The sequence below is a fragment of the Podarcis pityusensis genome, assembly GCF_964106645.2.
Source record: "Podarcis pityusensis genome assembly, chromosome: 16".
NCBI classification, from domain to species: Eukaryota; Metazoa; Chordata; class Lepidosauria; order Squamata; family Lacertidae; genus Podarcis; species Podarcis pityusensis.
Window position 1 is genome coordinate 7900153 of NC_138041.1, and position 27273 is coordinate 7927425.

Below are 27273 nucleotides of genomic sequence, written 5' to 3' on the forward strand. Positions count from 1 at the left end.
GGCAATTATCCTAAAGCCGGAGCAGTACCTATTTATCTACTTGTACTTTGACATGCTTTCAAACTGCTAGGTGGGCAGGAGCTGGGACCGAACGACAGGAGCTCACCCCGTCACGGGGATTCGAACCGCCGACCTTCTGATTGGCAAGTCCTAGTCTCTGTGGTTTAACCCACAGTGCCACCCGCGTCCCATAGGAGAAACATGGGAAGTGTTAAAAGCCCCGACTGATGCCTTCCTCCTGCCTGATTTCTTTCTCTCTCCATCCCTTGCCTTGCCGCCACCCCTGTATTTTGGCGGGCGCCAACCATCTCTGCGAGACGCAGCCCTGAAGCCAGGCCCCTCCGCTCAAAGCGCACTTGAGGCAACTGTGACAAACGGCGTTTTGGATACGTACTTCTCCCGTCTCAGCTGCAGCAATAAGCAGGAAAGCGCCTCAGGGTGTTCTGAAATGCAGAGAGAGGTTTGTTAAGCACCTGCTAACCAACTCCAATGCAGAGCTCTGAGCTCCTGGGCAGCATATATCTCTATATTTGCCACTGCATCAGCAGAGCTGTGGCCTTCAGCCTGGGCCCAGTATTTTAGTGTCAGCACACAGATTCGGATTCTTGTAATTTATTATTACATTCATATGGGCGGCCTAGGACCCACGTACCTACGGGACCGCCTCTCCTGGTATGCCCCGCGGAGGACCTTAAGGTCTACAAATGACAACACTTTGGAGGTCCCAGGTCGCAAGGTGGTTAGATTGGTCTCAACTAGGGCCAGGGCCTTTTCAGTAGTGGCCCCCGACTTGGTGGAACGCTCTGTCACAAGAGACCAGGGCCCTGTGGGACTTGACATCTTTCCGCAGGGCCTGCAAGACAGAGCTGTTCCGCCTGGCCTTTGCTTTGGACTCAGTCTGACTGTTATGTATCCCTCCCCTTATGGTTTTTGATCTATGGGCTACTTTTAAAATGAGGCTGCATTTTAAATTGCATTTTAACCTGTATTTTAAATTGCCCCCCCCCCCCATTATGTTTTTACTGTAATTTTACTGGTGTTAGCAGCCCTGAGCCTAGCTCTGGCCGGGGAGGGCGGGTATAAATAAAATTTATTATTATTATTATTATTAGTCATATCCCACCCTTTTCTCCAAAGAGCGCAAGGTGGCAAACACACTTCCCCCTCTCCATTTATATCCTCACAACGACCTTGTGAAGTAGGTTAGGCTGTGAGAGAGTGTGGCTGGCCCAAGGTGAGTTTTATGGCTGAGTGGGGACTCGAACCCCAGTCCCCCTGGTCCTAACCAGGGAGAGGATAGATAGTTTAATTAGACAGATAGATAGGTAGACGTGGACCCTGCAACGTCTCTGTTTCTGGAAATTAAACTAGGGAGAGATGCATTTCTAGACGCCGAGACTCAAGACGATCTGAAAAGGAACACCACATTATATGGAAACCTGTGACTCTTAATCCATGACATATCAGGATGCATGAGGAAAGAAACGCACACAGTGTCTCCTCAGGGAAAACCTGAACCGTTTCTTCCTTCAAGTATTCTGGAGCCGAGCCCTGTCAGTGAAAACCACTACGCAACACTGGCTCTCAGTATGAAAACATAATAAATAGAATAAATAGCGGCAAACGCACACGCTTGTTGGTGCCATCGGGCAGTGTTTTCCAATGTGTGACTACATCCTTCTTGTCAACCACTGTCAGCGAAAAAGGACTTGGTCACGTGAAAGGAAAGGGCTCCATGAAAGGAAGTCTAGAGTGACGGATCCCAGCAGGTCCCAGGATCCCTCCCAGGCTGCAAGCTTTTTTTGGGGGGGGGGGTGTTCTGCCAGTAAGTTTGGGCACCAGGTAAGAGTCAGGGTGGATGGAGTCCTGGGTAAGAGGCCAGGAGACTGGGGAGGCGCGTCCGAAGGAGTAGATCTTCATTCGTAATTTGTATTAATTGTTTCATTGGGTGTTGTGTGCCGTTCCTGCTTTAGTTTGTCACATGCCGCTTAAGAGAGATATTCCTATACTAAGCGGTACAGAAATGGTCCACATAAGCAAAGCTCTAAATGGCCCAGGACCCAAGTACCGTATTTTTCGCACCATAGGACGCACCGGACAATAGGACGCACTTTGTTTTAGAGGGGGGAGAACAAGAAAAAAAAATTTTCCCCCTCTCTGCCCAGCGCCCCTTCAGTGAAGCAGCAGGAGGCGCTGCACAGAGAGGGGGAGAACTTACCCCTCTTGTTTTCCCGCTCTAAAACAAGGTGCCGTTTAAGGTGCGTTCAGGCGGCTACCTTGGAAGCCTGGAGAGCGAGAGGGGTCGGTGTGCACTGACCCCTCTCGCTCTCCAGGCTTCAGGTTCCTTTCGACCTGCTCTTTGGGGCTGGCGGGGGGAAGCCCACCACCAGCCCCAAAGAGCAGGTCAGGGAGCAGCGGAAAGGCGCAGCGGAGAGGCTCCTGCCATAGCCGCGCGTCACCTCTCCAGCTGGGAGAGGGTCGCGGGGGGCTGCTTTAGCCCCGCGCGCGCACTCTCCCAGCTGCAGAGGTGACGCGGGGCTGTAGAGGTTCCTGCCATAGCCGCGCGTCACCTCTCCAGCCGGGAGAGGGTCGCGGGGCTATGGCTTCTTTAGCCCCGCGCGCGCTCTCCCGGCTGGGGAGGTGACACGTGGCTATAGAGGCTCCTGCCATAGCCGCGCATCACCTCTCCAGCTGGGAGAGGGTCGCGGGGCCCCCCGCGCGCGCTCTCCCGGCTGGAGAGGTGACGCGCAGCTATGGCAGGAGCCTCAATAGCTGCGCGTCACCTCTCCAGCCGGGAGAGGGTCGCGGGGGGCTGCTTTAGCCCCACGCGCGCTCTCCCGGCTGGAGAGGTGACGCGCGGCTATGGCAGGAGCCTCAATAGCTGTGCGTCACCTCTCCAGCCGGGAGAGGGTCGCGGGGGGCTGCTTTAGCCCTGCGTGCGCTCTCCCGGCTGGAGAGGTGACGCGCAGCTATGGCAGGAGCCTCAATAGCTGCGCGTCACCTCTCCAGCCGGGAGAGGGTCGCGGGGGGCTGCTTTAGCCCTGCGCGCGCTCTCCCGGCTGGAGAGGTGACGCGCGGCTATGGCAGGAGCCTCAATAGCTGCGCGTCACCTCTCCAGCCGGGAGAGGGTCGCGGGGGGCTGCTTTAGCCCTGCGCGCGCTCTCCTGGCTGGAGAGGTGACGCGCGGCTATGGCAGGAGCCTCAATAGCTGTGCGTCACCTCTCCAGCCGGGAGAGGGTCGCGGGGGGCTGCTTTAGCCCCGCGCGCGCACTCTCCCAGCTGCAGAGGTGACGCGGGGCTGTAGAGGTTCCTGCCATAGCCGCGCGTCACCTCTCCAGCCGGGAGAGGGTCGCGGGGCTATGGCATCTTCGCTCCATAGGACGCACACACATTTCCCCTTCATTTTTGAAGGGGAAAAAGTGCGTCCTATAGAGTGAAAAATACGGTACCTATAGGTGCGCCTTCCTCAATGAGGACTAGAATCTTCCCCCAATATCAACCATCTCAGACCCTGCAATTAGTGAGAGAGCAACCTGGCTGGCATTGACCTGTGACAGGGCCTTCTCGGTGGCGGCTCCCACATTTGCAAAACGGCCTGCCCGGTGAGTTCTGTCCACCTCCCTCATTGCTGGCTTTTGGGAGGAATTTAAAGAGGGTGGGGAACATTCCTATTTTGCCCGGCTGTGCATCCCTCCTAACTCTGTAATGGCCAGTGGAGAGGATGCTCGTGCGACGCTCACCTTTATACTTGAGATGCTGGAGGATGGGGATGATGGTCTCCAGGGGGATGTTGTGGGCCAGAAACAGCTGCCACGTGCAGTATTGCTCAAAGGTCTCCCACTCCAAGCTCTGAACTGGAAAAAGTGGGCAAGGGGGAAAGAGGGAAGGTAGGAAAGAGCCTGGCTGTCAAAAACGTGGCATGGCAACTCAGTTCACTGTGTCTTGCATTGTTTCATGCATAATTGTAACCGCTCTGATTTTTTCTTTTTCTTTACCAACAGCAGCATATGAATATTTTTAGGAACAATTATTATTATTATTATTATTATTATTATTATTATTATTATTATTATTATTTAATGCAGGGCTCCCAAACCTTTACAGGTCCACTGTCTACTTGGTTCCATAAACTCACCCCCAGTGTCCCCTACCCTATAAAAAGGATTCTCTGGGTTTGCATGTCCCACTAAGGAAGATGGTAACACAATGAAATTCGAAACAGGGGCAATTAATTGTGCATTCATTCAAAATCCAATTCACACTGAGGTCCAGCGCCGAGGGCCTTCTGGCGATTCCCTCGCTGTGAGAAGCAAAGCTACAGGGAACCAGGTGGAGGGCCTTCTCGGTAGTGGCTCCCGCCCTGTGGAACACCCTCCCACCAGATGTCAAAGAGAACAACTACCCGACTTTTAGAAGACATCTGAAGGCAGCCCTGTTTAGGGAAGCTTTTAGCGTTTGATGTATTACAGTATTTTAATACTTTGTTGGAAGCTGCCCAGAGTGGCTGGGGAAACCCAGCCAGATGGGAGGGGTATAAATAAATATTATTATTATTATTATTCACACGATTTAATTTAATTCAACAAACCAGATGAGCTTGATTCAGTGATACGATACCAGCTTTTTCAAGTCTGATAAGTCATTGGCACTTCTGGTGCCTTCTCCCACCCGCGTGCCTCTTAGTGCCCCCCAAGTAATCCCACTGCCCACCCTGGGAACTACCCTGCGAGGCTCAGAGATGGTAACTGGACCCCAATGTCCTCCCAGTGAGCTTCACGGATGAGGGAGGATTTGAACCCAGGTCTCCCGGGTCCTAGCCCAGCACTCTAACCACTACTATAGAATGAGTGGGTCTATCTAAACACACTCCTTATTTCCCCCCCCCCCTTTTAACCAAGACTTCGTTTTTTGGCACCTCTCCCCCGCTGAGCCCAACTCACTCAGAATATTGAGGACGGAGTCCTTCCGAAACATCACCAAGTTCCCCATCATAACGTGGCAGACCAATTCCTGGAGCTGGGGAGAACAGAGAGCGGGAGTCAGACTCACAGATTTAGGAACAAGGCCACCAGGCGCAGGTCGCAGCGGAAGAGAAACGCAGGAACGTGAAATACGCATTAGGAAGATAGGGAGAAACTAAAAGCTGCCCTATACGGTAAATGAAACATGCATCTAAAAGTGGAACCTTGACTCGAGGGGGGTCACACCACCTTGCCTGAGCCGAGCATCCTTCAGTGTGGATTTACCATAGTTTTTAGAGGGGGAAAGGGGGAAAGCCCCATTTTTGGGGGGATAAGCTCACAGTTGTGCAGCTTCTTTTGCAAAGGGGAAAATCCCCGTGTTTTTGAGGATCAGCTCAAAGTTGTTGAGCTTACTTTGCAAAAGGGAAAAAATCCTGTTTTTATGGGGTTCAACTCGCAGTTCTGCCGCTTCTTTAGGAAAGGAAAGGGAGCTGTTTCTACAGTTTCCAGACAGATATCAGCCAGTGACATGTCGCTGGGGAAACAAACAGCCTCCATCATTCAACAATGGAAATAAACCACAACCCTGAGACCACATTCACACCTTCCATTTGAAGTGCTATGATACCCCTTTAAGCAGTCATGGCTTTCCCCAGAGAATTATGGGAACTGTCCATTGCGAAGGGTGTTGAGCATGGGTAGGCAAACTAAGGCCCGGGGGCTGGATCCGGCCCAATCGCCTTCTAAATCCGGCCGGCGGATGCTCCAGGAATCAGCGTGTTTTTACATGAGTAGAATGTGTGCTTTTATTTAAAATGCATCGCTGGGTTATTTGCGGGGCATAGGAATTCGTTCGGTTTTTTTCTTCAAAATATAGTCCGGCCCCCCACAAGGTCTGAGAGACAGTGGACCGGCCCCCTGCTGAAAAAGTTTGCTGACCCCTGGTGTTGAGCGTTGTTAGGAGAGCTCCCTATTCCCTTTACTGAGCTACAATTCCCAGAGCAGTTCCTAGGGAGCTCTGGGAATTGTAGCGCTGGGCGGGGACTCGGGGTCCCCTAAGGACTCTTAGCATTCTAGACTAAAGGCAGCTCCCAGAATCCTTTGGGGGGAGCCATGACAGCTTAAAGTGGTCTCATAGTGCTTTAAATGTACTGTGTGAATGCAGCCAAAGTCTTCTTCCTCGGCTCAGAATTTAGAAGCAGGGAGAAAATGCTACAGTATGAATATACCGCGTGTCCACAAAGTCTTCTGACACCCTTAATTTCCACCCCCCGCCGCCCCTTCCACCTTTCCCCACTGGCCCCACAATGCAGCCAAGGAACCAATGAAGCAGGATGTGGGGGGAAATGAGAGAAAGGGACGAGTGATGGAAACTGAGGCAGGGCTGGGAAAGGCACCAAGGTGGACAGGGGTTAGGCTGGGAACATCCGGAATGGGGCAGGAGCCCAGCAAGGGGTCAGATCAGGTGGGGGGGCCCTCCCACCCACCCACCCACCCTTTCCCACATGCGATACCATCTCGCTGTCTGCCCTGGCCAGGAAAACCTGCCCAAGAGACCCAGCCGTCCCAAAGCTGGCATGGGAAAGAGAGCGCTTGATGAACGAAGCTGATACGGATATATTAGGGGAGACAAAGGTTTATTTTTGGGAAACAGCCTGTATGTAGGCCCAACCAGGCTCAGAGGCAACACGCATGAGGCAAAAGTACTGCCTGCCAAGACACACACACACACAAAACCTCTCCCACTTTGGCTATTTTTGGGTCACTCCAAACGGGCACCATGGCAACCTATTAGCATTGGCACCACACGCCAGCCCTGCTCTCTCAGGGGGCTCTTTAGCCCAGAGCTCTGTTCTGGCGCTGTTACAATTTCTGGGAAATGGGGAAGAGGCCTGCAAGGTGGATGTCCTGCCCTCTGGCCTGGAGATCAGGGCTGGGGGAAGAAGAGTCAGCTGCAGGGTCTCCATGGCAAAAAGAAGGGCGCCTGGGGCATGTGCAGAGGCCCACGCTTTTTTCTTTGTTTTTGACAAGGCCATGCTCTGGGTGTCTGGAGAAAGGGCTCCCGTGTAGCCCCGGACTGATACAGAGCTGAACCAGTCACCATCAGGAGAAGATCTCTCCCTATGGCTCTCTCTGCGGCTGTGTTCACGCCTTTAAAGCAACCACACACACCCCAGCAAAGAATCATGGGAATTGTAGTCTATCTCTTACATACAACTGCCAGCACCCCTTAAAGGTAAAAGGTAAAGGGACCCCTGACCATTAAGTCCAGTTGTGACCGACTCTGGGGTTGTGGCGCTCATCTCGCTTTACTGGCCGAGGGAGCCTGCGTACAGCTTCCGGGTCATGTGGCCAGCAGGACTAAGCCGCTTCTGGCGAACCAGAGCAGCACACGGAAACGCCATTTACCTTCCCGCCGGAGTGGTACCTATTTATCTACTTGCACTCTGATGTGCTTTCAAACTGCTAGGTTGGCAGGAGCTGGGACAGAGCAACAGGAGCTCACCCCGTCACGGGGATTCGAACTGCTGACCTTCTGATCAGCAAGTCCTAGGCTCTGTGGTTTAACCCACAGCGCCACCCGCATCCCTGCCACCTGCGTCCCTTGTTAAAGGGTGACAGCACCCTTTAGCAAACTACAATTCCCAGGATTCCTTGCTGGGGTGTGCCTGGGTGCTTTTTATGGTGCAAATGCAGCCAGAGGTTAAGAAGCAACATAGTGGTTAGTGTGTCGGACTGCGATCCGGGCGCACAGGGTTCGAATCCCCGCTCAGCCATGAAAGATGCGGGGCAATCTTGGGCCAGTCGGTCTCTCGCCCTAACCTAACAAACAGGGTTGTTTGTGCAGATAACATTGGGGAGGGAGAACCTCGAGCTCCTTAAATGAAAGGTGGAACATAACTGCAATAAATAGAATGCAACATCTGCCCGTGGTCCGGGAGGCTGGCCGGGGCTGGGAGTGGGAGAGAAGAGGCCAATCTAGTCTGATCTACTCCCAGAAAGACAGGCCCATCCCAGTCATCAGTCTCTCCACCCACAGAGGCAGGCAGCGCTCCAGACGCTGTTTGACTCCAATGCCCAATAACCAGCATGGCTGATGGTGGATGATGGGAGTTGCAGTTCAGAAACATCTAGAGCAGCGGTTCTCAACCTGTGGGTCCCCAGATGTTGTTGGACTACAACTCCCATCATCCCTGACCACTGGTCATGCTGGCTAGGAATGATGGGAGTTGTGGTCCAACAACGTCTGGGGACCCACAGGTTGAGAAACACTGATCTAGAGGGCCACAGGCTCCTAGACACATGTCCCAACCAATGTGCTTAGAGGTGTTAGCAGAGAAAGGGAAATGTGTGGCCTTTCTGATATTATTGGATTCCAGCTATCATCGGCCCCAGCCTGCAGGCCAATGGCCAGGATGCTGGGAGGTACAGTCCAACCACATACGGAAGGCCACATGTCCCCCATCCTTGCTTTGTAAGAGAGGATGGGGCTGACCGCTAATCGCACGTCTCTGTTTGGAGGATCTCCTCCCAGTTCTGCCTCTGAAACAATGCAGCGTGCCTGGCTGCATTGACACAATACCTGGAGGCAGCTCTTGAGGGAGCAAAGGACAGCAAGCACACAGGCTCCCCCAGCTCTGACCGATCGTTCCACAAGCAGAGGCCTTACCTGAGCTGAGTCAATGACGGCCACAATCATGTTCAGCAGCTCCCCGCTCCGCAGGGTCTCGTCTGGAAACTTGAGACAGAGGGAGAGGCAATCAGGGGAAAGCAACAACAGACCTAATGCTGCTTTTCAGTCTAAGGAGACAGCGAGTTACAACTTTTTGAAGCTCGGTTTTTGCAGGCAACCGAACTCGGGCAGGGATATTGTTTTCGTGAATGTTAAAAAACGTACAAGCACTTCCTCGCAGTAGTGGAGGATACAAAGCCCTATGGGGTCTAGGACCCACGTACCTACGGGACCGCCTCTCCTGGTATGCCCCATGGAGGGCCTTAAGGTCCACAAATGACAATACTTTGGAGGTCCCAAGTCACAAGGTGGTTAGATTGGTCTCAACTAGGGCCAGGGCCTTTTCAGTATTGGCCCCGACTTGGTGGAACGCTCTGTCACAAGAGACTAGGGCCCTGAGGGACTTGACATCTTTCCGCAGGGCCGGCAAGATAGAGCTGTTCCGTCTGGTCTTTGGTTTGGACTCAGTCTGACCCTTATGTTTCCCTCCCCTTATGGTTTTGATCTATGGGCTACTTTTAAAATGAGGCAGCATTTTAAATTGTATTTTAACCAGTATTTTAAATTGCTTTTTCCCCCTTTTCTCCCTCCCCCCCATTACGTTTTTATTGTAATTTTACTGGTGTTATCCGCCCTGAGCCACGCTCTGGCTGGGGAGGGCGGGGTATAAATAAATTATTTTATTATTATTATTATTGGAAGAATAAATAAAAGGTTCTGAACTAGCAAAAGCAGCTTCTCAATATTTAAAAATGGTTAAAACTGGCAGAAGCACCCAACCCAATCCCGGACTGCACAGAGGCCTGCTGTCCACTATGTGCAGCAGGGGGCGCCACAGGCTGAGTGTAGCTGGCTTGACCTTGTATTGCAATAGGGGAGAGCAAGAGAGAGAACAAACCAGAACTGTGCAGGGCAAAGCCCAAGGCAATTTCTTGGCAAAGCTGTTTCACTTTGTGAAACAGGTGCCAGGGATGGGGGGGGGGACGGGGGGGTAGGGGACTCTTGACACTTGCAACTCCATTCGAAACAGGAAGTGAAACGCCAGCAACGAAAAGACAAAAATACAATTTTAGACGCGGCGGCAACTCTCCCGCTTTGCAGAGAGGTTGTCGTTCTCTCCCTCTAGCTCGAGTGGCAGAACTATGTCGTCTTCCCATTGTTTTTTGATTACGTCTAGGGGGTTCGTGGGGTTTTGGAGTAGTATTTTGTATATTGCGGATACCATCCCTTTGTTGTTAGGAGGAGGTTTTCGAAGGTTGCCAGGGGCCTAGTTGCTGCTGATTTTACTACTGGGTTGTTTAAGAGGGCATGTAATTGGTAATGTGTTAACCAGGGCATTTGGGTATCCTCTAGTTTGCTTTGTATTTCTTGTGTTGACAAGGGTTTGTTATTTTTATAGAAGTCTGTTAGGCGATATAGGCCTTTGGTTTGCCATGTTTTGATCTGGAGGTTTTGTGCTGCGTAATCCCTGGGGGAAAGTCTCTCGGGTTAAGTGGAGGAGACGGAGGGGACAAATTTGCAGAGGCTATCGGGGGGCCACCCACCACAATGGCTAGGCTCTGCCTCCATGGCTGGATGAGAGTCATTCATTCTATGATGCCACGGAGCCACAGCCCTAAAACAACAACAACAACCCTGAGATTCTAGTCTTCATGGTTCTGAACTAAAGAGGAACATAGGGAGATACCTTAGACCACTGGGTCCACCAAGCTCAGTATTGTCTCTGCTCTCCAGGACTTTCAAGCAGGGGATATTCCCAGCCCTACCTGGCCATGCCAGGTAGAGAAGCTGGGACTTTCTGTGTCCAAAGCAAATGCTCTCCCACTGAGCTATGGATCCTTCCCCCGAGGACCAAAGAGAGCAGAGCGATAGACAGGCAACGGGAAAGAAAAAGGCACTGAGGCTCTCGCGCCGAAAAGGGGTAAAGCCGGTGGTTGCAGAGGATAATGCGGTCTGGTTGTTCTGGGGGAAAGGCCTCTGGCAAACGAGGGCTTCGCCCCGCCCCGCTGGCCTGTCGGCTGCTGAGCGATGGAAGCAATAAAACGTTTCATTAAACCTAACGGCCTGGAGAACAGGCAGCGTAAAACCTCCCCGGAGCCCGGCCGCGTCCAGAGATGACTCGGGGTCTGCGAGGCATATGCGATCGCTCAAGGAGCCCGTGAGAAAAACACACCGGGGGAAGCAGTGTAGGAGGGTGGAAGGGAAGCAAAGGTCCTGGTAGAGGAAAGGGGAGAGGGCAGGGCCTTAAAGAGACCTGCCTCGAAAGAACAGGCAAGCACGAAAAATGCTAGGGGTCGCTGTTGGCTGGGGAGGCCTCCAGATGCTGTTGGACTCCGACTCCCATCAGTCCCAGAAACCGGTGCTGCCAATGGTCAGGGATGATGGAGTTGGGAGTCCACAGGTTCTCCACCCTCTCCTAGACACCTGTACCAGCCAATCAGGGATATAATAATAATAATAATAATAATAATAATAATAATAATAATAATTTATTTATACCCCGCCCATCTGGCCGGGCCTCCCCAGCCACTCTGGGCGGCTTCCCACAAAATATTAAAATCTTGTAATACATCAAACATTAAAAGCTTCCCTAAACAGTGCTGCCTTCAGATGTCTTCTGAAAGTCAGGTAGTTGTTGTTCTCTTTGACATCTGGCGGGAGGGCATTCCACAGGGAGGGCGCCACCACCGATAAGGCCCTCTGCCTGGTTCCCTGTAACTTGGCTTCTCGCAGTGAGGGAACCGACAGAAGGCCCTCGGTGCTGGACCTCAGTGTCCAGGTAGAACGATGGGGGTGATTCGCTCCTTCAGAGATACTGGACCGAGGCACTTACACTGCAAAGCAGTGATGGGGAGACCATGGCCCTCTCTAGCTGTTACTGAGACTCCAATTCCCATCAGCCCCAACCGGCATGGTCATGGATGATGGGAGTCCAGAAACATCTGGAGGGCCACAGGTTCACCATCCTTTCCTAGACCCCTGTCCAAGCCAATCAGGGATCATGTATTAAATGCACTTACAGAGGCACAAAGCAGGGATGGGGAGGCTGTGGCCCCTCTAGCTATTGTTGAGACTCCAACTCCCATCAGGCCCAACCAGCACGGTCATGGATGATGGGAGATGGAGTCCAGCAACAGCTGGAGGGTGACAGGTTCTCCTTGCTCCTGAGGCAGAATGTTACCAAACTGGTCGCATCCATGTTCCCCATCTGTGATAGGAAGCTCACTTTTCTCCCTGCTGCGCAACCTTTGCCACCTCTCCCTCTGGGTCTCACCTCAGTGTATATGGAAGGAGTGAGGAAGCAGAGGAGCCGGACGTCGTCCTCCTGGCAAGCCTTCATGTCCATCATCAGGCAGGTGTGCAGGTCGCCCAGCTGCGTGGCCTGGGCAAAGGACTCGTAGAGGTTCATCTTCCCGGCCGCTGCTTTGCTGAAATGTTTTTTAAAAGAAGAAAATGGAGGGGGAAGAGACAAGTGAGCAAGCGAAGGAGCAGAACCCGTTCCTCTGTGTGGAAGGAGCACGTGCCTGAGACACGAGAGCTCTAGCTGGTTTTCTTGGTGCTGTGATCTGCCCTTCTCCTGTTGTGCCAAATTTGTCCTGATGGCCCCAAAGCCTTGATCCCGAGCTGCGTAAAGCCCTGCCTGCCGAGCTTCTGGTCCTCTTCTGAACTCTCCACCCCAAGCTTGTCTTCTCCCTTGCTCCCAAAGTGGCAGAACGACACCATCTAGGTATCATTCAGGGATACCACATGCTGCAGGTGGGGGACATCCTTTGGCTTTTTGTACATTGCTGGAATACTGTATTTTTCGCTCTGTAAGACGCACTTTTCCCTTCCTAAAAAGTAAGGGGAAATGTGTGTGCGTCTTATGGAGCGAATGCAGGCTGCGCAGCTATCCCAGAAGCTGCGCTGCATTCCCTCTCGCTGTTCTAGCTTCTGGCTTAGCCGCACTCTGTCCCTTCCCCCACCTCCTGCAAAAGCCAGCAAGAGCCGCGCTCCATTTAAAGAGCCGCACAGAGCGTGTGCTTGGGGGCTTTTTCCCCCTCTAAAAACTAGGTGCGTCTTATGGTCAGGTGCGCCTTATGGAGCGAAAAATACAGTATATCACAACCATCATCCCTGGGCCGCCAGCTGCTGGGGGTTCAGCAACATCTAGAGGGTTGGAAGTTCACCCCATGTTTGCTGTATGGGCTTTGCCCGGGGATTGTGATATGACAGACCAAAGGAAAATGTCTCGTCCACACCATGCATTAAAACACACACACCTCCCCCTGCAAGGAATCTTGGGAACTGTAGTTCGCGAACGCTGAGAACTGCTGCTCTTTGAGCGGCAAACTACGGTTCCCATTATTTTTTGGAGGGGTGTGGGAAGCCACACCCTCAAAATGCATGGTGTGTGGATGTGATGGCGCACAGCGGAAAGCGGTGAGATGTGGGGTTTCCTCCCCACTGCCGGTCCCAGCCACGATCTCACTAGATGAGGTTGAATGCGGCCCTCCAGGCCGCTCTGTCTGGCCCTCGGAACTCTCCCCAAGCCATGCCTCTGTCTCTGTTTGGCGCCAGTCTCTTGCTATCCTGGACGGATGACAGGGAGGGGTGTGCATATGTGGAAACGGGTGTGCTGTGCCTTTACATACAAGGTCCCCCATCCCTGACTTAGGTAGTTTCCCAAAACTTCCCTCTTAAAAAAAAAAAAATTCCAGGCTCGCTGATTGTTTGTGCTCTTACCTGGCTTTTAGGTAGTAGAGAAGGTGGTAACCGATCTTGGGCTGCTTCTGGTAGAGCTCTGACAACAGATCCAGGAGTACGGAGAAGCTGCTGTTATCCTCCTGCATCTGGCAGAGGTTCCTGGAAGGGGGCAGGAAGGGAGGCTGATGCTGTACTGAGTTAGGTTCAAAGACAACCCCACAACCACAGTGTGTATGGGTGTGTTGTGCTTTTACAGTCCAGGCAGAGCTAGCCATGGTATTCTTGAAGAACAGCTAGCCATGGTATTCTTGAAGAACAGCTAGCCATGATACTCTTAAAGAACAGCAAGCCATGGTATTCTTGAAGAACAGCTAGCCATGGTATTCTTGAAGAACAGCTAGCCATGGTATTCTTGAAGAACAGCAAGCCATGGTATTCTTGAAGAACAGCTAGCCATGGTACTCTTGAAGAACAGCAAGCCATGGTATTCTTGAAGAACAGCTAGCCATGGTATTCTTGAAGAACAGCTAGCCATGGTATTCTTGAAGAACAGCTAGCCATGGTACTCTTGAAGAACAGCTAGCCATGGTATTCTTGAAGAACAGCTAGCCATGGTATTCTTGAAGAACAGCTAGCCATGGTACTCTTAAAGAACAGCAGGCCATGGTATTCTTGAAGAACAGCTAGCCATGGTACTCTTGAAGAACAGCTAGCCATGGTATTCTTGAAGAACAGCTAGCCATGGTATTCTTGAAGAACAGCTAGCCATGGTATTCTTGAAGAACAGCTAGCCATGGTATTCTTGAAGAACAGCTATCCATGGTATTCTTGAAGAACAGCTAGCCATGGTACTCTTAAAGAACAGCAAGCCATGGTATTCTTGAAGAACAGCTATCCATGGTATTCTTGAAGAACAGCTATCCATGGTATTCTTGAAGAACAGCTAGCCATGGTATTCTTGAAGAACAGCAAGCCATGGTACTCTTAAAGAACAGCAAGCCATGGTACTCTTGCATTTTTGAGATCATGGCCACAAGAAATTGGAGAAAACTCTGGTTTGTTTTTATTATTATTTAAAAAATGAAGTACTGGGGGGTGTTCAAGTCTCCCCTGGAACCCAGAATCCCCCAATCTTGGAAGCCCACCTGTACCCAGTCAAAGGGACACCTGAAGAGCCCCCTGCTGGTCAGACCAAATGTCAACACCTAATCCACCCGCAGCAACCAACCAGATGAAGAGGCCGCGAAGAAGCAGCCCTTTTCTGCTGCCTGCCCTTCGGCAACTGAAATCGAGGGACATGAGAACTAAAGAAGAGCCTGGCTGCAGGATCAGGCCAAAGGCCTGTCTAGTCCCCCATCTTGGGCTCGGCGGCTTCGAAATCAGAATGGAGAGGACAGAACGCATGAGACTCACCTAAATATTAGGTAAAGTGGCTTCCCCACGGATTCCTCTAGAGACCTGCAGGGAAATAGAGAGGGCGCGTGTGCGTCAGGGGAAATGGGCAGGCCGGGTCAACCACAGCCAGTGTGGTGTAGTGGTTAGAGCGCCAGACTAGGACCTGGGGGAGACCAGGGTTCAAATCCCCACTCCATAAGAAGAGTTATGGAATATTACTTCAATATATGATTAGAGAGGCGAGATTGTTACATACATAAAAATGGAAAGATACAGCCCTACCGACTATGGAGGAATGATAAAATTATTGGACTTTGCTGACTGAGATGGCAAATTTAACATGTTTAATCAGAGAAAAATAATTACGGACAGTTATTAAGGATTGGAAACGTATTATGGACTTTTTGTGTGAAAGAGAAAATGAACTTGTAATAACTGGATTTGAAGAGTGAAAAAAATATTTGTTTGTAGAAAACAAAACAGTTGGATGCCAAGTTGAGTGAATACTTTGAACAGGTTATTATATTTAGCTGACAGGGAATCAGAAGCCTTGTCACCTTTTTCTTCCCTCCCCTTGCCCTCTCCTTTCTATTTCATTTTCATTTTCTTTCTTCTGTTTCTCTTCTTCCTTCTTCCTTCTCTCTGCTCCTGTTTCTTTTTAATAAGATTTTTAAAATATTTCTTTTATTCTGGTATTGGGTATAAACTTTGGCATATCTTTTTGATGAGTATCAATAAAAATAAAATGTTAATAATAATAATAATAATAATGGCCTCAGAACAGCCTGGCTGCTGGAGCCAGTGGCCAGCTAGGTTCCTCTACAATGTCCACAGGCAGAATGTGAAGGCCAGAGCCCTTCCTCACTGTTACTCATGAGAAAGTAAGAAAATCTCAGCTGCTGGATCAGGCCAGGGGCCCACCTAGCCCTGAATCCTGTTCTCACAGTGGCCAACCAGATACCCCACAATGAGAAGTCCCCAGGTGCAATTTGGTCCATGCCTGGGCTGGGTCCTTCAGGAATTCCTTTGCATTCTTGCAGAACAGAAGGACCAGCTAGAACAACCGAAGAACAGAAAACTGCCCCCCCCTTCCCCAAACCGCTTACTCTTCTGTGATTTCTTCCGGCAGGACCTCTCCGCGGAAGTGAACTTTGAAGAGCTCCTGCAAGCAGGAAGCGAGGACCGACAGCTGCTCCTGGTCAAAATCCTCCTGTGCGGAAGAAGAAAACAGAACGATGCGAAGTTTGGCAACAGGCCGGGGCACTGCCACCGTCCCCATCGTGACGCCTGTCCAGACTGGGTGGGGGATGGCGGCAGCGGCAGGAGTCAGGTGTCGATAAAGTCGAGCCCAATATTGGGATGAGGAGCCATTTCGCTGCCAGCGCTCAGGGTGGATGGGTTTGGGGTGCCATTAGAAAATGTTGCAGGCACGCTTTAGAAAAGCAACCAGTCCCCATCTGCTAATTTAGAGACTGAGTACACCCATCCCCCCCTGCAAAGGATCCTGGGAACTCACCCCCCTCAGAGCTCCCATTCCTACCTACCACCCTTAAACTACAGTATTCCAGGATACTCTGGGGAGGAGACATTAAATGGGCTTTAAATGCATGGTGTGTACACCAAGTCAGGCCAGACATTTGAAGTGCCATACCACTCTCAACAGTTGGGATCCTTCCCCGCCCAGAATCCCGGGATCTGTTGTTTGTTAAGAGTTGTTAGGAGACCCCTATCCCCCTCACAGAGCTGCAATTCCCAGCATGGCTTAACAATCAATCCCTCTTTCCAGGGAACTCTGGGAATTGTAGTTCTGGGAGAGGAATGGGGTGGTCTCCTAGCAACTTTCAGCACCCTTAATGAACTACAGCTCCCAGGATTCTTTGCAGGGGAAGACGCGCCTGTTTAAAGTGGTATCATAGCGCTTTAAATGTGCCGTGCGAACACGGCCCTTGTCTCCTTTCTTCCGACAGCAGAAAGAAAACTTGGCTGCCATGAACCACCCCTGACAATTCCTGAGCCGAACTAGTGACTGGAGGGGCGGATGCCACCGGCCTTATTAAGGGCACCCACCTAGCATTTGTCACTCCCTATGTGGGTCCCTCCAGGAGCAACCCACCCACCCCCACCCAATGTTCCCCCTGCCTCCTTCTGCCACTTTCTGAGAGGAGGGGAGCTGTTACCTCCAGGACTTGGTCCACGATTTCCTGCATGACCTCACACTGAGCTTCTGTGTCGCTGCAGGCCAAGAAAAGAAGAGGAAATCCAAGTTAAAGGAGAGAGGGCGAGAGACAGCAAGGGAGGGAGGGGAAAACACTGGGGCTCTGTACGCCAAGCGAGCTCGGAGCACACTGAGAGCATCTTCAATCGGCGTAAGCAACACCCAGCAAAACAGACGCAGAAAGCTGCCCAGCTTTTAACATCTTCCACCAAAATAAGATCTAATAACCTGGGCACGAGAAATGCTTGGTTGCTGGATCAGGCCACAGGCCCCTTCTAGTCCAGTATCCTGTTCTCGCAGAGGCCAGATGGGAAGCAGGACCTGGGAGTGCAACAGGAGTTCTCTCCCCGCTTGTGGTTCTCAGGAGCTGATAGGGAAAGGAGGGGAAAGGCAGCTGCGTCGGCTAGAAGCCATTTGCAGCCTCCATGAGTTTTCCTAATCCTCCTTTAAAAGCCATCCAAGTTGTTATTGGCTCCGTTTTGGAGGCCCATCATCGATGAGAGACATGGTCGTGAGCAAGTGGAGGTCTCGAGCCAGCAGCCTTGGCCCCACTTGCTGGCAGCCCAGCTCCCACGCTTTGGCAGACGCCTCCCTGCGTTTTGGACCCGAAACGCTAGGTGTGAGACGTGGGCAGGAAGGGGATTGGATTGAGAAGTAAACCTCTGCTTAGGTTTCGCCTGTCCTGCACATCCTTCTCTGTCGCAGTTGCAGGTGCCAGAGGCAGCGATGCCTCTGAATATAGGCTGCTCCCCGTTTATGTGCGCCACTTCTGCACTGCCGGGAACCCGGAAGCAGATCCTGGAAATGCGGACCACCCTGGAGAGTCCTCCTGGCTCGCAAGCAGACTCTCACCAGAGCCCGGAGAGGACGTCCTGTTTGGGATTTTGGGAGGGTCGCCTCCCAAGCTGGAGGCACAGCAGGGATTTGCTGAGGCCTGCCAACTAACAGCTGATGTGCTCTTCTTACATCAGCCAGAGAGCATGGTGTGTGGAGAGTCCCAGGGGCCTGACAGAGCGGCTTTGAGGGCCGCATCTGGGCCCTGGGCCTGAGGTTCTCCACCCCCGCTATAAACGCTCATCTAAGTACAGTGGTACCTCGGGTTACAGACGCTTCAGGTTACAGACTCCGCTAACCCAGAAATAGTGCTTCAGGTTAAGTACTTTGCTTCAGGATGAGAACAGAAATTATGTGGCGGCGGTGCAGCGGCAGCAGGAGGCCCCATTAGCTAAAGTGGTGCTTCAGATTAAGAACAGTTTCAGGTTGAGAACGGACCTTCGGAACGAATTAAGTACATAACCAGAGGTACCACTCTATAATACATATTTGTACTCATTTTAATATTTCTTCATGGGTTTTTCTGGTTGTTGTTCATACAGTGGTACCTCGGTTGTCAAATGTAATCTGTTCCGGAAGACCATTTGACTTCCGAAACGTTCGACAACCGGGGCTCAAAGGGCGGTCAGCAAAGTCAGTGGAGAAAAAGAGGGAAAAAACCACACAGCGGAAGCCGTCCGACTTCCAAGGCGCATTCGAGAACGGAAGCAATTACTTCCGAGTTTTCAGCGTTCGGGTTCCAAAACATTCGGGTTCCGAGACACTCGGAAACCGAGGTACCGCTGTGTATTGTTGCACGCTGCACTGACATTTTTTATTGTTGTTTATTTTAAAGTGATCATTTTATTGTGACATTTTTTCCGTATGGGATCAGGTTGTCAGGCGCATCTGTTTTGTCGTTTTCTTCAGCTTGTAAACCGGCTCGTGAGCAGCAATATAGAAAGGTGGCATACAAATTAAAAGTGAAATGAAACGAAATCTAAGAACAGGATGAGAGAAGGATAAATCCTAACCCCCGCTGAAAAAATGAACACCGCAGCAGAATCACACAAAGCTACGATCCAGCAAGAAGGGCCAAATGCCAGGGGGAAACAGGAACACCTGAGCCAGGCACCCAAAGCCCTGTAATGATGTTGCCAGGAATATTTCCTCGGAGGGAGCATTAAAGAGTAAAGTTTCCAGCAATTGCGCCTGTAAGGGTAGCCTCAAGAGCACGTGAGCAAGGTGATCTCATATGCAGGAAGTTGCCCACACACTTTAAAAGCTCCTCTGTGCACCCATAAAGGAGGCAACACTTAATAATTTATTTTTTAATACGAAAGCCGAGAGCCTCGAAGATAGACTGCATCACCAGCAGGGCCAGGGGCCAGGAGAAACTGTCCCACCTGCCACACAGAGACGAACAGACGACTAATTATATTGTACCTTAATGTGGATTTTAATTGCAATCCGTTTGGGCTAAAAAGCAAGGGCGTAAATGCAACTGACTCCCTCCCTCGGCAATCTTCGCGGAGCTCTGGCCCAATGGTTGCCAGTGGCTTGAATTAATTAATTTTATAATGAATGATTTCAGAGTGTTGTTTATGCTGTACTTTTGTATTGTTTTATTGTTGTTAGCTGCCCTGAGCCCGGCTTCGGCTGGGGAGGGCGGGATATAAATATTATTATTATTATTATTATTATTATTATTATTATTATTATTAACTGGTGGGAGCCAGGATTAAAAGCAGACGCACTGGAATGCATGGGACTCTCTGTCTTCACTTGAAGCCTCGTCATTTGCAGTGGGTCTGACGCTAATCAAGACTAGCAGTCAAGCAACGGGTCTCTCGAACCAGAGATCCCAGAGGGGCGGGGGAGTTTTGCTATCCCAAAAATTCTGGGGAGTGAAATTATCTCTACGGGAAGAACAGAGCAGCATGGAGAGACTGGCAAATGGCAGGGATCTGGCCCAGCTTCTCCCTAAAAAGCAGCCAAGTCTCTCCCCGCCCCCCCGCCCCGCCCCTTTGCCACGGGTCTCCCTCCTCCCACCCAGCCATAAAGAAAGGGGGGGGGACACAAAAAACACAAATATGCATCCTGCAGACTCTGCGGAAAACAAACCTATTAAATGCACTTAGTCATGACATGCAAAATTAATGGGGAGCGCAGGGCCAAAAGCCTCCTGCTCCAAAATCCCAGCTGTGCGCCGCCCGATTCCAAGGAGAGGGCGGACTGACTCTGCACTCGTCCTTCTTGAGCAATAGCTACGAATGGCACTCCGGGAAGGGGAAAACTGGGAGGTCCCAGGTCTTGTGGGGAGAGGGAAGGGAAACCTGGCTGAGGCGATTAGACACACACACACACACACACACACAGCCTGCCTTGGTGGTCTTCGGAAAGCTGCTTCCCCGAGCAGCCAACTCCGCAGGGTTGTCGCGAGGGCAGGGGAGGAAAGGGCTGACACAGACAGCCTGCCTTTAACGCTGACTAATGATATGGGAGTCACAGAAACAAACAGCAGTAAAACACAGGCAGGACTGACAGTAAGCTGTTTGACAGTGGAATGGTCTCCCTCGGGAGGTTGTGGACTCTCCTTCCTTGGGGGGGGGGCGGTTATAAGCAGAGGTTGGGTGGCCATCTGTCATGGATGCTCTAGCTGAGATTCCTGCACTGCAGGGGGTTGGACTAGATGACCCGGGGTCTCTTCCGACTCTGTGATTCCATCACTGGTGACTGGGAAGTCACATCAAGGCTAGAAATGGCACCCAAGAGGCCCGACTGGAGAAGCCTTGTTCCTGCACAAAATGATGGAGAGGGCAGGAAGGAATGAAGCTTGGGGGGGGGGGGGATGTTTGGTGGTCTTCCTATGTAGGGAGGGCGATAAGCATCAAAAGGAACAGGGAGGGACAGAGAGGCACTGTGGTTTAGGGACATGTGGGCTCAAATACAGTGGTACCTCGGGTTAAGAACTTAATTCGTTCCGGAGGTCCGTTCTTAACCTGAAACTGTTCTTAACCTGAAGCACCACTTTAGCTAATGGGGCCTCCCGCTGCCACAGCACAATTTCTGTTCTCATCCTGAAGCATAGTGCTTAACCTGAGGTACTACAGACTATTAGCGGAGTCTGTAACCTGAAGCGTCTGTAACCTGAAGCGTAAGTAACACGAGATACCATTGTACATGCTTTGTCACCAAATGCTCACCAGGGCAAGTCACACTCTCTCAAAATAAGCTGATTGGTGAGTTAAGAGGAAAAGTCCTAGACCTGGGAAAGGGAACCTGTAGCATTTCAGAGGACCTCAACGCCCATCATCATCTCTGACCATGGCCTCTGCTGGCTGCTGAGAGTTGAAGTCCAGCTGCATCAGGAGGGGCCCCAGATACCAGTCTCTGGGAAACACAGGTGGGCTCCCCATTTAGAGATCTGCTCAGCGACAGCGAGAGCAGGGTGCTGGCTGGATGGGCTGCTGGCCGGATCCAGCAGACTCGTCTTCTGTTTTTGGGTGTCTGCCCACAACTCTGCCCTACATAATCACATGCTCCTCAGACCCACAGCCTCTGTACTGACCTCCCCTTCTGCAGCACGAGGACTTTGTCCTTGAGGGTCTCGTCCAACTGGTCCAGGAAAGGGGTGATGTCCACCGGCTCTTCTACGACGGCCTCTTTGATCGGGTGGAACCGGAACTCCCGCTTTTTCCCTGCGAGGGAGGGAGGAACGCCAAGCCGGGTTCAGAAATGCACACGCACACACGAGAAACGTTAAGCCTCGCTTAAGCAGAAAGGCGGATTCCGCAGGGAGATTTGATTGCGGGATTCCCAGAGGCATCTGGTTGGCCCCTGTGACAATAGGATGCTGGACCAGGTAAGTGTTTGGTCTGATCCCACAGCCAGACTTTTCTGATGCACTTATCCTGCCTCCCTGCATATTCAAGGAGTCAAACCCCAAACAAGGAATTCTGTCAGTGGGATAGCGGGAGAACACATTCAAAAGGAAGCCAGACACCCTCAATGTTTTGGGCTTAGATCTTGGATTTCAGCTCTTGCTGGTACAACAACCCCTCCCCACATATGTGGGGCCGGACTTGAAAGGCACAAAAGACCTCTCAGAAACCGTAGACAAGAGTCACCAAGCAGGCCAGCACAAAATGCGAGAGAGCAAACCGTTCAACCAGGTTTGTCCTCTTTAGCCGTGGTTATGTGTTTCTTTCTGAACACCTAAACCACGGTTAAGGAGTGGACGAAAGCCATGCTCTCAAGTGGCTTTGGCCTACGCCCTGGTTTGTGTTAAGCATGGTTGAGTGTTGCGCCGAACAAACCATGGTTGAGATAAGGCTTCTTTTCCCCTCTCTCTCTGCCCTAAACATGCCTGCTGGGGAACAGGCGTGGTTTGGAATCTTAAACCAGGGATTCACTCAATATTTAGGATAAGACCCGAACTATAGTTTGCTGTATATTGTCTCCCTGCTTATTTAACTTATATGCAGAATTCATCATGTGAAAGGCTGGGCTGCATGAATCCCAAGCCGGAATTAAGATTGCCGGAAGAAATATCAACAACCTCAGATATGCAGATGACACAACCTTGATGGCAGAAAGTGAGGAGGAATTAAAGAACCTTTTAATGAGGGTGAAAGAGGAGAGCGCAAAATATGGTCTGAAGCTCAACATCAAAAAAACGAAGATCATGGCCACTGGTCCCATCACCTCCTGGCAAATAGAAGGGGAAGAAATGGAGGCAGTAAGAGATTTTACTTTCTTGGGCTCCATGATCACTGCAGATGGTGACAGCAGTCACGAAATTAAAAGACGACTGCTTCTTTGGAGAAAAGCAATGACAAACCTAGACAGCATCTTAAAAAGGAGACATCACCTTGCCAACAAAGGTCCGTATAGTTAAAGCTATGGTTTTCCCAGCAGTGATGTATGGAAGTGAGAGCTGGACCATAAAGAAGGCTGATCGCCGAAGAATTGATGCTTTTGAATTCTGGTGCTCTTGACTCTTGGAGGAGACTCTTGAGAGTCCCATGGACTGCAAGAAGATCAAACCTATCCATTCTGAAGGAAATCAGCCCTGAGTGCTCACTGGAAGGACAGATCCTGAAGCTGAGGCTCCAATACTTTGGCCACCTCATGAGAAGAGAAGACTCCCTGGAAAAGACCCTGATGTTGGGAAAGATGGAGGGCACAAGGAGAAGGGGACGACAGAGGACGAGATGGTTGGACAGTGTTCTCGAAGCTACCAGCAAGAGTTTGACCAAACTGCAGGAGGCGGTGGAAGACAGGAGTGCCTGGCGTGTTCTGGTCCACGAAGAGTTGGACACAACTAAACGACTAAGCAACAACAACAATAGTTTGCAGAAACCATTGTTGCTGTTGTTATTGTGTTTGCCCAGGGCCACAGTTGGCTGGAAACAGACTCCTTGAAAAACAAGACTGTGTGTGAGCGTGGCGGCTTCTCCTCTCACAGCCCTGTTGCGTCTACAAGAACCTTTCCCGGGACACAACTGTGTCCCAGGGAGCAAGAAAGTTGTGGGGACGCACAGCAACTTTTGCGGAAGACTTCCTCACCTTTGCTGTTCAAGTCCTCTTCGTCGTCGCTGAAGGCGGCCTCTGCGTTGTCGTAGCAACTGTCATCTTTGTCGGACATGTGATTGTCCATCTCCATGGAAACCGGCTCCTCAATTTTCACTGCTAGGAGGAACGCAAAGAGAAGTGGCTGGCAGCGGGGCAAGGAATACTGGCTTCCCAGAAGCTGTTTTGTCCTGTTCCACACTGCAAGGTTTTGGTTTAGTGGTACAGCGTCTGCTTTGCACACAGAAGGTCCCGGGTTCAATACCCGGCATCTCTAGGAAGGACTAGGAATTATCCCTCCCAAATTCCCAGACAGCTGCTGCCAGTCAGTGTAGACAGTATGAGCTAGAATGGACCAAAGGCCAGATCCGGTATAAGTCAGCTTCTCTTAAGGGAACAGTTCCCCCCCCAGCCCCAATTTCAATGCAATCTTCAGAGGCACTTGCCCAATCCTGAGCCACATCACTGCTCCACCTAGTCCAGTGCTGTCTACTCAGGCTGGCAGCAGCCTTCCAAGATTGTGCATCAAATGAAACAGGGAACCTAGACAGCAAAGAACAGGTGCCATGAATCTATTTGTTCTGTCCTTAAGCTGCCCCCCCAACTCTCAGCTGTTTGGAAGGCTTCACCCTTCATCAGGAATAGTCCACCCCTGGACGGCTTTCCCTCGCACCCATGGGTGTTGTAAGCAGCATGACACGGCATTAAATGGCTCGTATTGTCGTGTGAATCCAGAACGTGGTTGATTTGCATTGGCCAAATAAGGAAGCTGTAAGCCAGAAATAAACTGAGGTTTGTTATTGGCCTATTCCTGGACTGGGCTCACCACAAGACCACAAGTGAGGTGGGAGAGATGTTGATAGTGAAGCCACAGTTTTAAAACAGACTATGGGTTAGTGCATGGGTAGGCAAACTAAGGCCCGAGGGCTGGATCTGGCCCAATTGCCTTCCAAATCCGGCAGTCTGGGAATCAGCGTGTTTTTACATGAGTAGAATGTGTCCTTTTATTGAAAATGCATCTCTGGGTTATTTGTGGTTCATAGGAATTTGTTCATTTATTTATTTATTTATTTTGCAAAAGATATCGTCCTGGCCCCCACAAGGTCTGAGGGACAGTGGACCGGCCCCCTGCTGAAAAAGTTCGCTGACCCCTAGGTTAGTGCAACATGGTTTTGCTTCAACAGAGCTGAATAGCTCCTGCCCGGAACTTTCAGCTCCGACATCTAATACGTGATCCCTGATTGGCCGGGGAACTCAACGCCTTCCGGATGTTGCTGGACTACAACTCCCATCATCCCCCAGACACTGGGCATGTCGTCTGCTGGCAGTCGGGCTCTGCAACCCTGACGGACTGCCTTTCTTAGTAATTCCTTAGGGAGCTGATAGACTATGCTGAGGCAGCCCTGAAGGTGTCGTATAATCCAACCCCCTCGACCCATCTGCCTCAATTCTACCTTCAACGGGAGGCGAAGGGGAACTGCAGAACTCTGGAAATTTCTCTCTCAGCATGGCCCGGAGTTCTTTATCCAGCTTTGGGTTGTCAAAAAGAGGAGCCAGGTGCCTGCAAAAAGCGGAGGGTGATGGTGGTGAAGAAATATGCAATGCTTTATTTTTACATTTATATCCTACCTTTCCACCCAAAGGAGCCCAGGAATCGGGGTGGATAAAAATCAATGATTTAAAAAATAAATAAATCAGATTTTTAAAATTTATATCAATTTTTTTGATTTAAATTGGATATTTAAAATAAAATGCTTTCGGAGGAAAACAATCTTTCTAAAGATAGTTTTCTTTTTAAGTTACATTATAGTTCAAAGGCTATTCATCAGGAAATAAGGATTTGTTTTTCATGTGTGCCGAAACTCCGTCTAAGTTGGGGTTTTTTTAAAAAAAGTTTAACCACATCAGTTAACAAACATGGATACATATGCTACAATGTTACTGTTTTAGTTAAATAAATTGTTTAAATTGTTATTAAGGAAATGATTGTTTTCCTCCTTCCAATGAAGTACAGCAGAAAGGTTGTCCAAATATAATCAGTTAACTTATTAAACCTCACAATAGATTTCAATATTATCTGTCTATGTATTTCTACTAGTATAACCAAATCAGTAATTTCTGATATAACTGTAAAAGCTATTCTGGAAAAATGAAACCTTCATCTGGTTGTAAATATTAAGATTATACCAGCAGGAATGTCTTTCGGTAAAAAAAGAAGACTTAAATGAAGTCTTACTGACTAGTGATTTAAATCGATTTGATTTAAATCAAATCCACCCTGCCAGAAATAAATGCAGTAAAACACTAGAATCATGGAACCGAAAGGGACCACGGGGGTCATCAAGTCCAACCTGCTATGACTCAGGAATATTTTGCCCAACATGGGGCTTGAACCCACGGCCCCCAAGATTAGGAATCTCACGCTCTACCGACTGAGCTATCCACAGGGGCTAATTAAGTTAGGCAGGGAGCAGTTGGAACCCTGGCCCATTGGAAACCTAAGGTTCCTTGCTGACAGAGGGAGTCTGCCTCTGGAGGGAACTGGTGGCTTGAGGACTGGGGGGAGGTAGGGGGCTCAAGAAAGCTCAGAAAATTGGCCATCTCCTTACGCCAGGACTCGCTTATCCACGATGTGGGTGAGGGAGTTGAAGACGCCTTGCCGCACATGGGCCTCCAACGCGGGGTAAAAATTAGGAATGATCTGAAAAGAAGGAGAGAAAGGAGAGAGAAATTTCATTTTATTTACGAGATTTTTGACAAGCTCCCCAGTAGAGAACGTATGAAGAACCCAGGCCAGGGGCCCAACTAGTCCAGCATCCTGTTCTCACGATGGCCAGCCAAATGAGAAACCGTCACGCAGGACCTGAGCACAAGAACAACTCTCTCCTGGGATTTCCAGCTGCTGCTATTTCAAAAGCATCGTTCCCTCTGAACGTAGAGGCAGAGCACAGCTATCATGGCTATCAGTCATTGATTGGCTAGACTGGTGACTGGGAGCGGCCGCCGAGACTACATAACACCGGTCTTGAAAGACCTACACTGGCTCCCAGTATGTTTCCGAGCACAATTCAAAGTGTTGGTGTTGACCTTTAAAGCCCTAAACGGCCTCGGCCCAGTATACCTGAAGGAGCGTCTCCATCCCCATCGTTCTGCCCGGACACTGAGGTCCAGTGCAGAGGGCCTTCTGGCAGTTCCCTCCCTGCGAGAAGTGAGGTTACAGGGAACCGGGCAGAGGGCCTTCTCGGTAGTGGCGTCCGCCCTGTGGAACTCCGTCCCACCAGATGTCAAAGGAAAAAACAACTACCAGACTTTTAGGAGACATCTGAAGGCAGCCCTGTTTAGGGAAGCTTTTAATGTTTAATAGATTGCAACCCAGCAATGTTGAAAGCCACCCAGACTGGCTGGGAAACCCAGCCAGATGGGCGGGGTATGTATGTATGTATGTATGTATGTATAAATAAATAAATATTATTATTATTATTAAAACAATTAAGCAAAGCAAAGATTGCATATAGAACCATGGAGGACAGAAGTGGTGTCACAAAGGCAACACAAATCTCAAAGGCCAAAGACTGGTGACTGGGAGCGACCGCTGGGACCATGTAACACGGGTCCTGAAAGGCCTACATTGGCTCCCAGTACGTTTCTGAGTGCAATTCAGAGTGTTGGTGCTGACTTTTAAAGTCCTCAACGGCCCTGTATACCTGAAGGAGCGTCTCCACACCCATTGTTCAGCCTGGACACTGAGGTCCAACGCTGAGGGCCTTCTGGCGGTTCCCTCGCTGCGAGAAGCGAAGGTACAGGGAACCAGGCAGAGGGGCTTCTCGGTAGTGGCGCCCGCCCTGCGGAACGCCCTCCCATCAGATGTCAAGGAAATAAACAACTATCTGGCTTTT

At 50.6% G+C, this 27273-nt stretch overlaps 1 protein-coding gene across 3 annotated transcripts in view; it reads right to left on the bottom strand.

Moving 5' to 3' along the window:
- The window catches only part of INTS3 (integrator complex subunit 3), an 88872-nt gene that overhangs the window by 13599 nt on the left and 48000 nt on the right, over positions 1-27273 (bottom strand). For 2 of the 3 annotated variants that reach the window (XM_080984553.1, XM_080984555.1), the window contains 13 exons: positions 25987-26078; positions 24832-24938; positions 23375-23497; positions 21375-21504; positions 16953-17007; positions 15882-15985; positions 14794-14838; positions 13420-13539; positions 11969-12122; positions 8632-8700; positions 4941-5016; positions 3741-3854; positions 395-443 (listed from right to left, as the gene is read on the bottom strand). In XM_080984553.1, coding sequence (XP_080840679.1) covers positions 395-443; positions 3741-3854; positions 4941-5016; positions 8632-8700; positions 11969-12122; positions 13420-13539; positions 14794-14838; positions 15882-15985; positions 16953-17007; positions 21375-21504; positions 23375-23497; positions 24832-24938; positions 25987-26078 — 1238 coding nt within the window. The remainder of the gene's footprint in view (positions 1-394; positions 444-3740; positions 3855-4940; positions 5017-8631; positions 8701-11968; positions 12123-13419; positions 13540-14793; positions 14839-15881; positions 15986-16952; positions 17008-21374; positions 21505-23374; positions 23498-24831; positions 24939-25986; positions 26079-27273) is intronic. The other variant, XM_080984554.1, reaches the window with a different exon arrangement.